Source organism: Cyprinus carpio, unplaced genomic scaffold (assembly GCF_018340385.1).
Source record: "Cyprinus carpio isolate SPL01 unplaced genomic scaffold, ASM1834038v1 S000006462, whole genome shotgun sequence".
Classification (NCBI taxonomy): Eukaryota; Metazoa; Chordata; class Actinopteri; order Cypriniformes; family Cyprinidae; genus Cyprinus; species Cyprinus carpio.
Window position 1 is genome coordinate 165,994 of NW_024879142.1, and position 12,818 is coordinate 178,811.

Consider the following 12,818-nt stretch of genomic DNA (forward strand, 5'->3'; position numbering starts at 1 on the left):
CCGATGTCAAAACAGCATTAAGTATATCTTTGCATCAGAACATCGTACAGATATGGGGTCGGTTTATATTGGCAAGCAGCCTTGGAAGTATCTCAGTGGCAGCTTCCAAGCCACTCCCTAGCAGCAAAAACAGAGTACTTGGCAAACCGTTTAGTAAAAGTCTTATTTCTTTGGCAACAGTAAATCCTATAACAGGAATTCCAACATGTTAGTCATACTAGTAGTGAATAGCTACATGCATTGGATTCCGTGATCACAGAATCGCAGAAATTCCGTGGAGGGACTGGTATTAGTTATACTTTAGAGGAATTCAAATGTTCATTATATTTAATTTAGGTTTGAATAAAAGTAAAACTCATTAATTCTTCGCTTTTCTGCCTTTATTTCTGACCTGTGATCTTTTGAAACCTCAGTACACCTTCTCCTCCTCCTTCCGTTCCTGTTCGCAGGTAAAACAGTCAGCAGCAGTTGTCTAGTGCTGGTCACCGTGACTACGAAGGAATGCGGTGGAGCTCCGCTGACGGTGAACCGTGAGAAGATGGTGATGCATCAGTTTTAATTTAGAAGCTTGTTAGGATATACAGTACATGGCTGACAGTTTTTGGAAACCACCTTGTAATCCACAAGTCACTAACCAGTTAATAAATCCATCTGCTCAGACTAATCATCTGAGTGAATAATTTGCTGCCTTCTTGATTTTTCCTGAAATCAATAGAAACTCTGTGCAGTGTTTATCTTTCACATTTACTGAATGCAATGTCTTACATCTAATGCCTTCCCACATCCACATGACGACTGTAGATTTGTTTCCAGAAACCGCTTCAAACTGGTTTCGAAAACATGAACTTTGTTGAACTCTCCTGAACATTTTCTTATTAGTTTTAGAACACAGACACTTTCTGTTGGTTTAGCGAAATCAAAAGCCCCAAGAACATCAGTATAAATTCACTGCTTTCATGTTGTAGCAACATCTCTTTTGACAGGAAATGTGTATTTTCTGTAATTGCGAATGTGTAACTACTGAATTAGGACTATGGAGTGGTGTATCTCCCAACATTCATCAGCTTCTTTGTTCTCATGAAGCTCTCAGAAGAATACAGTATCTCACAATCCAGTTATTTTAGATATTTTAATGCAATCTGGAGCCATTCATGCTGTTGAATACACTGTTAGTAGTTTTTTAGACCTTTTTATGATGTGCTTGATGGCATAAACCAGATATTCCTTCTCCTCTAGGTTAAAAAATGAAATCCAGCTTTACTGACTCCTCTCTGTGTGACTGTGGGAAATCATGTGTTGTTTAAATATTATATCTCTATTTATTTATCATAAAGAGTTTTAAATGTCAATAAAACAGAAAGCACACTCAAATGAAGATGTCTTCTAATTTTTATTTAACTTTGATGTGTTTATATGGTTTGATATTTACACAGACAGGTGTGACCTGGGCAATTTATTTATGAAACGCAATTTTTTTTTAGCGGTTACAAAGTAGCAAAGACTACTGGCTTTTTTCATGTTACAAACATTATACAGAAATAATTGTTATTAAAAAAAAATGTGTATGTTTAATTTATCCGTATTTTTAGTTACTGAAATATAACCCTCGTGGCAACTTCCCGTGTGACAACTAGCCCCAGCCTTCACTGTCGTTTGGTCTGTGCGCGTGACCATGAGTGTGATTCACTAATGCTGGTGTCATGCACCCATTTAATCCAAAATTACTGAAACGTGTTCCGTTTTTTTTGTCCTGGAGCAGCGACGGCCTGACCTGTTTTAAAAAGTTAAATTAGCCTGTTTTTGTCTTTTTGAGCTGCATATAGACGCTCTCATGGAATTCTGCAGGGTAAGAGACGGTCTGTTCTATGTGTTTGAAAGAGCTTTTACACACACTTTCAGTTTTTTAACCTAATTTTACGTCAACATCAAACATTTGCAGCTTTTAGCTGTGTATGATGAAAATAGTACAAACACAATGTAGGCCTACACAAACCGAGACAAATAGCAAAAGGCGGTTTGCTGAAGAATTAACAAGATGATGAGCATTAAGTATTAAATAGAGAAAAAAAGGAGTATAATTAACGTCTAAATAGAGAGGTCACTAGGTTTTAAGACAGTGTCCCTTAACACTAAGTGGAGTTTTTCAAAGTTTGCTGTCTCAAAAGTGTTTATCCATAATTTTGAGGTATAGCCACACATCCTAGCAAGCTGAATATGCATGTGCAAAAAGTAAAGTATTAGTAATGTTTCACTTTAGTTAACTAGTTGCAAGTAGATCTAAAAGAAATGTTCAGCTAATATGGCAATTCAGTCACCCTCTTGTGCATGTGCACTGTTTCTTCTTTTAACAGAGAGAGAGAAAACACGGCAAGGCCGCTTATGGAGATGGACCTCAAAGGGCCTTTGGGCTGTTCACAGGAGCCAACCCGCAGAACTATTGGAAACACATCCCAGGTGAGATATAAACACACACAAACACACACACCGATGCCATCAAGTGAATGTGACACTGAAACAGGTCATAATTGCCTAATTAATATATCTTTCTGTTCTTATTCTGAACAGTACATCACTGCCAGTTATTCCTTCATCATCTTTAATCAAAGTCATATGTCCCATTGTCCCATGTCAAGATAAACTGACAATGAGCAAACATTGTTTGTTCATGTTAGCTCGGGTCCATTAAATAATACTGAATAGTTGAATAATTAGTTAATGTTGAAGTTAACATGAAATAAGATTAATAAATGCTTTATTGTAAAATGTTATTACTGTACAGTAATAACATACTCTGAAGCTCTGATAGTCTGATGCTTTCCTCTTCTGCTGATGTCATTGAGCCCACACAGACTATTGGAAAATGTTAACCAGTCAGCAAAAAGGTATTTAAGAATTTCTTTAGCATCCTGGTATGTAACCCACCCTATTCATTATCCTTTTGCCTTAAAATCAAGACCCGACCTCAGTTTTTTTTCTCATTATGTGACAGAGTTCCGCTTTTACTCAGAAATATGTTGTATTACAAATGAAAAATTAGTTTTGAATGGCAATTGACATTTTCAAAAAACTCTCAAAGAACAAAAAACTTTTTATGCCAACATTTATAACTCTCTCATAGATGGTTCGTGCACAGCCTGCTCTCTGCTGGTTAGCAGAATGCTGTTTGCTCCAGAGCAGCAGGATCCTCTGGCTGCCGTGCCCAGTGCTGATGAGCTCATTCTGGGCCTGCTGTCTCTGAGCTTCCCTTCCTGGAACCAGCAGCCCTGGAGCCACCCAGAGTTCCAGTGGTCGACCCAGCCCTGCTCCCAAATGCCCCGTGAGTGAACCTGTGTGACGAGAGTGATGTTTAAATGTTGAATGGCCCACTCCTGTCTGTCTGTTCAAGCTACATTCAGACACTTTATCAGAGCTTTGTCTCGATTATCTAGGAATATACAGATAAATAAAATATTTTATACTACAAATTAAAATATAAAACATAAAATATATAAACATCCCTTTAAACAAGATACATTTACTTTAGTTGAAAAACTTTTGTAGAGAAGAGAAATAATAATTGACTTGAATATTGTTTATATTGTTAATTTACAATCAGTGTATTTTTTATATAATTTATAAAATATATATGTAATGTATTATATACTTTTATATTGTTTATATGATTTGTATATTTACTTTAAAGTGCATCATGTAAATTGAATATTCTTCATTGAAATTCATTCGTTTAAACTCTTCTTTATGTAAATACTTAATCCTGTACCTATAGACAGTGTTTGTATTTATTTAAAAGTATTTTTTATTATATCATAATCCTCAGATAGTGTTGTTATATTATATGGGAAAACATTGAAAAGCAGGAGGGAAATGATAAAGGAAATTGTTTTTGTATTTGGTTCAAGATCTTTCAAGAGCAGTTTTTGATGGATTGTTCTGGAAGGTCTGAACTGTAGTAATGTCTCATATCTTGATTTCTCACTCATAACTAATCATTTTCACACCTTTCACAGAGGAAAGAATGCTGGATTCATCAGCGTTGGCTTGCATTTCTTTTTGACTTTCCCTTTAGCTTCCCTATCTCAGATTACAAGCATAAATGCATGTCCATCCATGTTTTAAATGAAAGCCATGATGTGCCTTAGGTGTGTTCTGACCCAAATCCAGTAACAGAGGGATACACACACACACACACGCACACACACACACACACACACACACACACACACACACACACACACACACACAGACAGACAGACCAAGCAGGTTTCTGATGTCTTGCTGTCTCATCCAGCACTTCTTTCATTCATTCAGTGTTTTCACAAGAGTAGTGTTATTTTCGGACAGAATTTCAGACAGATATACACAAATGATAAACATGCCACCATATTCACCGCACTGGTGTGCGAGAAGTTGGGCAGTTTTTAAAAAGTAGCTAATACTCATATTTTATTTTTATATTTATATTTCATAAATATTTTTGTATTATTTATTGGTTTAGACATGCTACATTTCAAAACTACTGACTGTAATTTATTATTTTGTTTCTTATGTTCATCATGGCTGCATTTATTTGACAAAAATACAGTGAAAACGGTATTATTGTGAAATAATTTTACAATTGAAAATAACTGTTGTCTATTTTAATATATTTTTATAAGGAATTTATTTCTGTGATGCACAGCTGTATTTTCAGCATCATTACTCCAGTCTTAAGTGTTACATGATCTTCAGAAATCATTCTAATCTGCTGATTTTGCTGCTCAAGAAAACATTTCTGATTGTTATCAATGTCGAAAAAACATTTGTGCTGCCTGATATTTAGGGCTGCTCCGATCCAGATCGGCCGATCCGATCATCAATGCTCATCTCGTCAGTAAAGCCGGTTCTCTAATCAGCAGCGGTAAATTCCATCAGGTGTGTGATTTTCACATAGAGCAGTTGTCTTACTACACAGAGCCTGAAAAAGATGCGCAAATAAACGCTGAAAATGACTGTGTGGATTTGCGCAGCTTCTCATTTAACAAACGGGGAGTGTGCCATTTGGGACGCAGCCAGTAAATCACACACCTGATGGAATTTACTGCTGATTAGAGAACCGGTTGTCCTGACATTTTATCCTACCCCTGTCAGATTTTTCCTACCCGGGGTTTACTGCGCACGCGCACATCAATATCGCGTCCTTTTGTCTCATGCTAAACAACGATATTTAATGTATCTGCATTACTGTAAGGGTAGGTTTAGGGTTGGGGTAGGTGTGGACTTTAATAAAAACACAATCTAATTGGTAGAAAATAATATTTATTGTTGGTTTCCTGAAGCTGTATCCCTTCTAGCTACAACCGGGAATATAACACATAATTACTGTATTTGCAGTACTGTAAGGGTATGATTAGGGTTGTGGTAGGTGTAGACGTTAATAAACCTTAACTTTACAGTAGCATTTTTCGTTGTGGAATTGTACTACCCACTGTTTTAGTGCGAGGTAGGAAATCTAGAAAACCACTGGAGCACTTCTCCAGCCTGAAGGCGGTGCTCGAACCTCACTCTCTGCTACACTCGGGATCCAGCAGCCCCGTCAACTCAGAGAACTGCATGATCTCATCTGAGGATCTGACCACCTGGTGAGCAACAGCATTCCCCTCTGATACCCAAAACCCTAAAGAGTGCAATGGATGATTTAGAAGATTCTGTTTCTATAGCGTTGGTGTCAGTTGTTCCAAAGTTACAGTAAAGTTGTATCTGTATCCGTGTCTTTTAGGGTTCTCTCAGAGTTTCTCCTCCATTGCCCCTGATGCTGCCTGGACTGCAGGTGGAGGGTGTGAAACTGGACACAGATGCCTGCTTAAAGCAGAACCCCCTGAACTCCTTCACAAACGCTTCCAGTGCTCAGGTCGAGGGGCCACCTCAGGCCGAGGGGCCAGTGGTTGGGTGCTGGTCCACAGATCCTATCTGGCCCGGCTGGGACACTTTGGCCTTGAACAAACCCAAGTTCTGCATCGAGAGAGAGGCACAACTGCATAAACAAGCTGCAGGTACAGTGACATTAGCCACCCTGCTAAACAGAACAGGAGGGGCAGCATTACTCTTAAATTGACTAAAACTTTTCTTTTAAAAAAACTGCTAGCCACAGCTCAGAAACTCAAAGCAGCTGTTCTGTGAAGCATTTTTGGAAGTTGAACTATTTTTGACTTGACATGCCATGTTGAAAATGTGATACAGTGTGAATGTAAATGACTAGCTGCATGTTTTCAGTATTTTACATCGTGTCAAATGAATCCTGTAAAGCCTACTGTATCATATTTATCATATATATGCAAATTTCTAAGGCTTCTAAATTATTAACATGATCAAAACTTTGCTGAATCTACTACATGTCTTCTGACATCCTATTGATATTTTATACATTTTAAACATGTAAAACGCCTTTTAGTATGAGCTAAAAAAAAATTATATTAGGTGGTGGTTCATCTGCCTATTTGATTTGAATTCTACTGATTTTTATGAAGTAAACATACAAATAATTCTAATAATGTTAGTAATATTTTAAGATGAACACTTGCTGGACTGAAACAACTTAGGTTTACTTCATTGTCTATGCATACATTTTTTAGAGATACCATATTAAAATGTATCAAATATGATCTATTAGATGCAATGTCTATTTGTTCATCTCAATCATCACTGTATATTGCATTGCATTATATGTTTTATCTCCATAGGAAAAAAAGCTTTGATCACAAAAAGAAGCATTTAATGTGATATTATTAAAACATATTATTTGGAAATATAGAGTGAAAACTGATATTTATTTTAGCCATATAACAACAAACCAACAATCACCCCAAACATATTTTTTACTATACTTTTTTACACATTCCTATTTTTATAGTTTGTCTAAATGTTGCCCGCCTAAACTGTTCCATTTCTTAAATAAATATATATGATGTTTCTCTGCTCATCAAGCCTGCATTTATTTAATCAAAAATCCAGAATTTTTTTTTATATTGTGATATATTATTACAATTTAAAATAATTGTTTTTAAATTTATTATACTTGAAATTATAATTTATTTCTGTGATGAAAAATCTGAATTTTAGGATCATTATCACAATGATCCTTTTAGAAATCATTCTAATATGATGATTCATTATCAAAGTATGCCTGGCTTAATATTTTTTTTTCAGAACATGTGATACGTTTTTTAGGATACTTTGATGCATAAAAAGTAAAAAAAATAAAATAAAAAGCTATGTTTTAAAATATAAATATTTTGTAATAACAATATACACTACTGGTCAGTAATTTGGGGGTCAGTAATTTTTTTTGTTCTTCCCTCTCTTCTTTTGAAAATAAAATCAAATAATTTTGTTCAGCAAGGATCATGTGTTAAATTGATAAAAAGTGAAACAATAGTAAAGAAATATATTATTAGAATATATATTTTTATAATTTATTTTTTATTTGAATAAATGCCGTTCTTTTTAACCCTTTTATTGATCAAATATATTAGACAGCAGAACTGTTTTCCAACCACTCATAAATAAATCAGAATATTAGAATGATGAACATTCTAAATGATCATGTGATAGATCTGGATGTTACATGTGACACTGAAGGCTGGAGTAAATGATGCTGAAAATGTTTCAGCTAAATTTGCATCACAGGAAATACTTACATTATTTTTTTTAAAGTATATTCAAATAGAGAAAACTATTATTTTAAGTTGTAATAATATTTCACAATTATTACTAAGTTTTTTTTTCTGTATATTTTGAGTCAAATAAATGCAGGCTTGATGATTCAGAAGAGACTTCTTTCAAAAAACATTAAAAATAGTAATGTTTCCAAACTTTTGGTCTGTACTGTATATATATATATTAATACTTCATATCGATAATATCTATATATCTATATATAGCTATATCAGGCTTTTTAAAATGGTGAAAGCACATTTAAAAAACACATCATCTTAATAACAGCACGTGTGTTCTGTCTACAGCTGTTATTAATATTGTTGTGATTTTTAGGACTTGTCACTGTTTCTCACAGCTGTAAAATGAGGCCACTTCACACCTATGGAAGGAGCCATTCATCCTAGAGACCACCTACTAAAAACCCTGTTTACTCCTGTAGTGGTTTCGGGGAGGAGTGCCATTGGGACATCTACAAGTCCGGGGTATCGTGCTTCTGGACTGAAACTCATTTGAGATGTAAACTTTCATTCTGCTATTACGGTTCTCTGAACCATCAATCAACTTTTCTGTTTCTGTAGCGAGTGTGTTGAAACACATTTAGTGTTTTTGAGCTCCATTGAAAGTGGGATTGGCCTGGTAAAGATGGAAATCATCCACGTTGTGCTCTCACATGGTACCACAGACAGGAATTTATTACCTAGAGAGAGTGGACACCATGGGACATAGCACATAGGGTGATTAGAGGCTTTGACGTGATATTAATGTGCTAATGCATATAAAATATTTGAGAACAGTGAGATGTAATTTTTTTCAAATTGGATTCTGTGATTAATGACTGAATTACTAAGCTTGACAGGCAAAACTCGTTTCTTTTTTTGTTCAACCTGTAGCGACCAGTGCGCCAGAAGTGTGTGTTGCATATTTAGACACATTTAGTGTACATTTCATTGACAATCAGGTCAAGCATTGAAAGTAAGAGTTGGCCTGGTACAAGATGGAAAATCATCCACGTTGCTACCACATACTACAGCCCAATTTATCACATGATAACTCTATATCAATAACAGCATAAATGGAATCCAATACAGAAACTAATTTTGATAGCATAGTTTCAAACATAAAGTGAGAGACTATTTACGTATTACTCGTTGCGTTGATATTAATATATTCTAAAAATAACGCTAGTTGGTGCTTCAGCTATATTTGTCCGCCGAAAATGCATCCAGTGAGACAGAATAAGTTATTTGCAGGGTAAATGAATCTGAAGATAATTGTCTTAATTAACCGTTATTTTTTTGTGTAAGTAATAATCTCAATTAGAGGCGTTATTCGGCCCTACTAGAGTATAAGGCAACAATATATGGATCCTTCCAATATAGTATTTGATGCTTGTCTATGGACCAATATAGAAATATATTTGATGCTTGACCATATAAAGCTTTACGTATCATCTTCTGGTGTATTATTCATGCTTTTTCTTAGGAAACATTATTGTTTTGTAGGTTTGAATGTGAAAGGAATTTGTTTTAGTGACATAAGCTTCCAGTGCACAGAGACAACAACACACAGAAAGAGAAAAAAGGCTAATCATCATCACCATTTGTGTCAAACATATTTTTGCTGGGAAATTGTTGCTAAATTTTATAAAATAACAGCAAGTATAACTTAATTTTGTTACTAATATTTTAGAATCAGTATTAAGCACCTTTATACATAGTTTTTTGTTATTCTTTATATACTATTATAGATTTTATTAATATTTTGAATTAGCTTTTTTGTAATTTTGTTATTCGCTTTTTTCATTATTATTATAATTTTTTATTAAGTTTTAATTCACTTTTACTTTTTATTTATTTCCAGTTATTAATTAAATTTCAAGGTTTAGTAATTTAATGTCAGTTTAATTTATTTAATTAAAATTGTTTTAAAATTTCTTCAATAGTTTTAGATAACCATCATAAACCTACTTAAAATGCCTTTCACGATGACAATAAAATGATCATCAAACCATTTAATTATTAAATTATATAAAGTAAAAATGAGATTTTACCAAGAAACATTTAGTTTTCATTTCATTTTTTTTTTTTATATGATATGATAAGAGCTGATTGCTTATTATTTTATTTAGATTTGATTTGATTTTTTTTTTTTTTTTTTTATTTTAATTTATTTTTTTTATATTATTTTTTTTTTTACATTTATAATATATTATTATTTTACCTAGTTTATTTGGTGCCATTGAAACTGTTTTTGATTACCATGAATCTAAATGAAAAGTCCCTTTAATTATCAAATGATTTCAAATAATAGAAATTCTGCAGAGATTGTTAAAATACACAGATTGTAAAAATACAAAAATACATACGAAAAATATATACACACACAGTATGTACAGAATATAAATTATAAATAAATAATGTGTGTGTGTGTGTGTGTGTGTGTGTGTGTGTATATATATATATATATATATATATATATATATATATATATATATATATATATATATATATATATATATATATGAACACACATATATACAGTATGTGTATAGTGCTTTGATTTGACGTCTTGTATGTTTTTGCAGGTTATATGTATCTGCTGTTTGACTGGGAGGAGTCAGTGAAGTCGCTCATGCAGGCCTGTGCTCAGTCTGACGATAATCTTGAGTTCTACTACAAACTTTCCAGCAGGCAGATCCACAGCAAAGATGTGAGAATAACATGCACTTAACCGTACCGACCCCTGACCTCTGACCCCGCTCTCTCACTCGCTGTACTGCAGGTGCAGGTCATCCCGTGGGTTATCTCAGACAGCAGTTTCATCCACCACCCCATCCAGCATCTATCCTGCAGTAAGACGGTGTTTGTGGGTGCTCTGCATGGGACGTTGAATGCAGAAAGTCTGGCCCACATCATGGAAGAGCTCTTCGGAGAGGTCATGTATGCAGGCATTGACACAGACAAGCACAAATATCCCAAAGGTCTGTGCATTCTCCTCTTATCTAAAGTGAAAAAATAGGTGTAGATTTTATACTGGCAACCAAAAGTTTGGCATAATTGGAATAATAATAATGCTTGGAATAGTCTTTTGTGTGTACCAAGATTGCAATTATTTGATCAAAAATAAGGTTAAAACTAATATTGTGAAATATTATTAGAATTTAAAGTTTTATATTTGAATATACTGTAAAAATGTTTCTATAATGCAAAGCTGAATTTTCAGGTTCATTACTTTAGTCTTCAGAAATGATGCTTCAGAAATCATTCTGTTACGCTGATATGATGCTTAAGAAACATTTTGTATTATCATCAATGTTAAACACAGTTAATAATTCATAATATTACAATATCCTAATGGAAAATGTGATACACTACCATTCAAAAGGGGTATAAAAAAAATAAATCAATACTTTTATTCAGCAAGGATACATTAAACTGATCGAAAATAACAGTAAAGACATTTATAATTGTGTAATCATAACAGACATTTGTTATAGAAATCTGTTTCGATTGAATGCTGTTCTTTTGATCTATTTAGATCTATTCCACAAAAACATTAAGCTGCAAAATCAATTTTTTACTGTATTTTTATTCAAATAAATACAGCCTTGGTGAGCATTAGATCAATTTCTCAATTATTCCAAACTTTTGGCCTCCAGTTTATTTTCATTCAGAAATTGGTTGTATGTACACACACACACACACATTTTAATTACACACACAAATTGGTTGAATGTCACACACACACACACACACACACACACACACACACATATATTCGTTGCTTCAGCCATAGAGTGAATGTGTTGCGTTTGTTCATCTAGGGTCTGGCAGAGTGACGTTCAGAAGTCAGAGGAGCTATTTGAAAGCTGTGACTGCAGCATTTGTGCAGATAAAAACCTTAAAGTTTACCAAGAAGGTACATTAGAGCAGAACTCAGATATACCATATGCTGTGGGATCAGCCCTGTGGATATTCCTCACTTCCTTCCTGTTCCCTCTGTAGGTCCAGATTGACCCGTATCTGAGTGACTCCATGTGCCAAATATGTAACAGTCAGCCCGGCCCGTTCTTCTGTAGAGCTCAGGTAGGAATCAGATTCTGCACAGCATCATACCGAGCGTTACAGCTCAGCTCCTAATTCTTTGGTCTCTGTTTAATTTGACTTTTGACAATAACATATCTGCATCATTAATGTGATGGTGAACAACCATTTTTAAGCAATGTTCTGCTTACATTTTTCATTTATTTTCTATTGTGGAAAATATTTATTTCAAGAAAGGAATCTTTGGGTTGACAGCAAATTTATTTGATTATCAATTCGATTCACTGGGTTTTGATTAAATTCAAATGCACGATTTGCAATTTCCAAACGATTCAATTCAGTACACACACAAAAAAAAAACTAATATATATATATATATATATATATATATAATATATAGTATGTGTGTGTGTGTGTGTGTGTGTGTATTTATAATTACATTTATCAATTAACTAGTTTTGATTTCAAGTCGGTATACAGTCTTGATTAATTTGATTTTTAATTAGCATTTTAAATTAATTATAAATATACAGAGGATTTAATCGTTTTGGAAATTTAGTTTTTTATATATATGAAATGTTCTATGTGAATATTTGTTATTTAACTATAAAACTAGCATTGCAATTTCTTATACACACATTTTACACATACAGTATCTATATACATTATTAGTTTTATTATTAGATTAAGTTTTTTTTATTAGGAGTGCAAAAACATTCAACATAGGGTGAACACAAAACATAACAAAAAAACACAAAACAACAATAAAACAGCAATGAAAAATAGTAGAAGGATTTAAATAGTAATAGCATGTATAATAATATTTATAATAGTATTTAAAGACGGCAACATGTGATAACAATAACAGTAGTAATAGTAATGCTAAAAGATGGTGATATTTTGTGTGGACAGAAATAGTGATATCAATAATAATAATAATAAAATGTATATCAATAATAGCAACAATAATAACAGCAATAATAATAACAATAGTATTACTAAATATGGTGATGATGATAATATTTTGTATTATAACAGAAATAGTTATATCAATAATAATATAATAACATTAATAATAACAGC

General features: G+C 33.4%; 1 protein-coding gene across 3 annotated transcripts in view; it reads left to right on the top strand.

Moving 5' to 3' along the window:
- The window catches only part of LOC109076631 (cytoplasmic polyadenylation element-binding protein 1-like), a 78,950-nt gene that overhangs the window by 53,071 nt on the left and 13,061 nt on the right, over positions 1-12,818 (top strand). For all 3 annotated transcript variants that reach the window (XM_042754145.1, XM_042754148.1, XM_042754147.1), the window contains 4 exons: positions 10,277-10,401; positions 10,474-10,672; positions 11,516-11,610; positions 11,697-11,777. In XM_042754145.1, the coding sequence (XP_042610079.1) occupies positions 10,277-10,401; positions 10,474-10,672; positions 11,516-11,610; positions 11,697-11,777 (500 nt within the window). The remainder of the gene's footprint in view (positions 1-10,276; positions 10,402-10,473; positions 10,673-11,515; positions 11,611-11,696; positions 11,778-12,818) is intronic.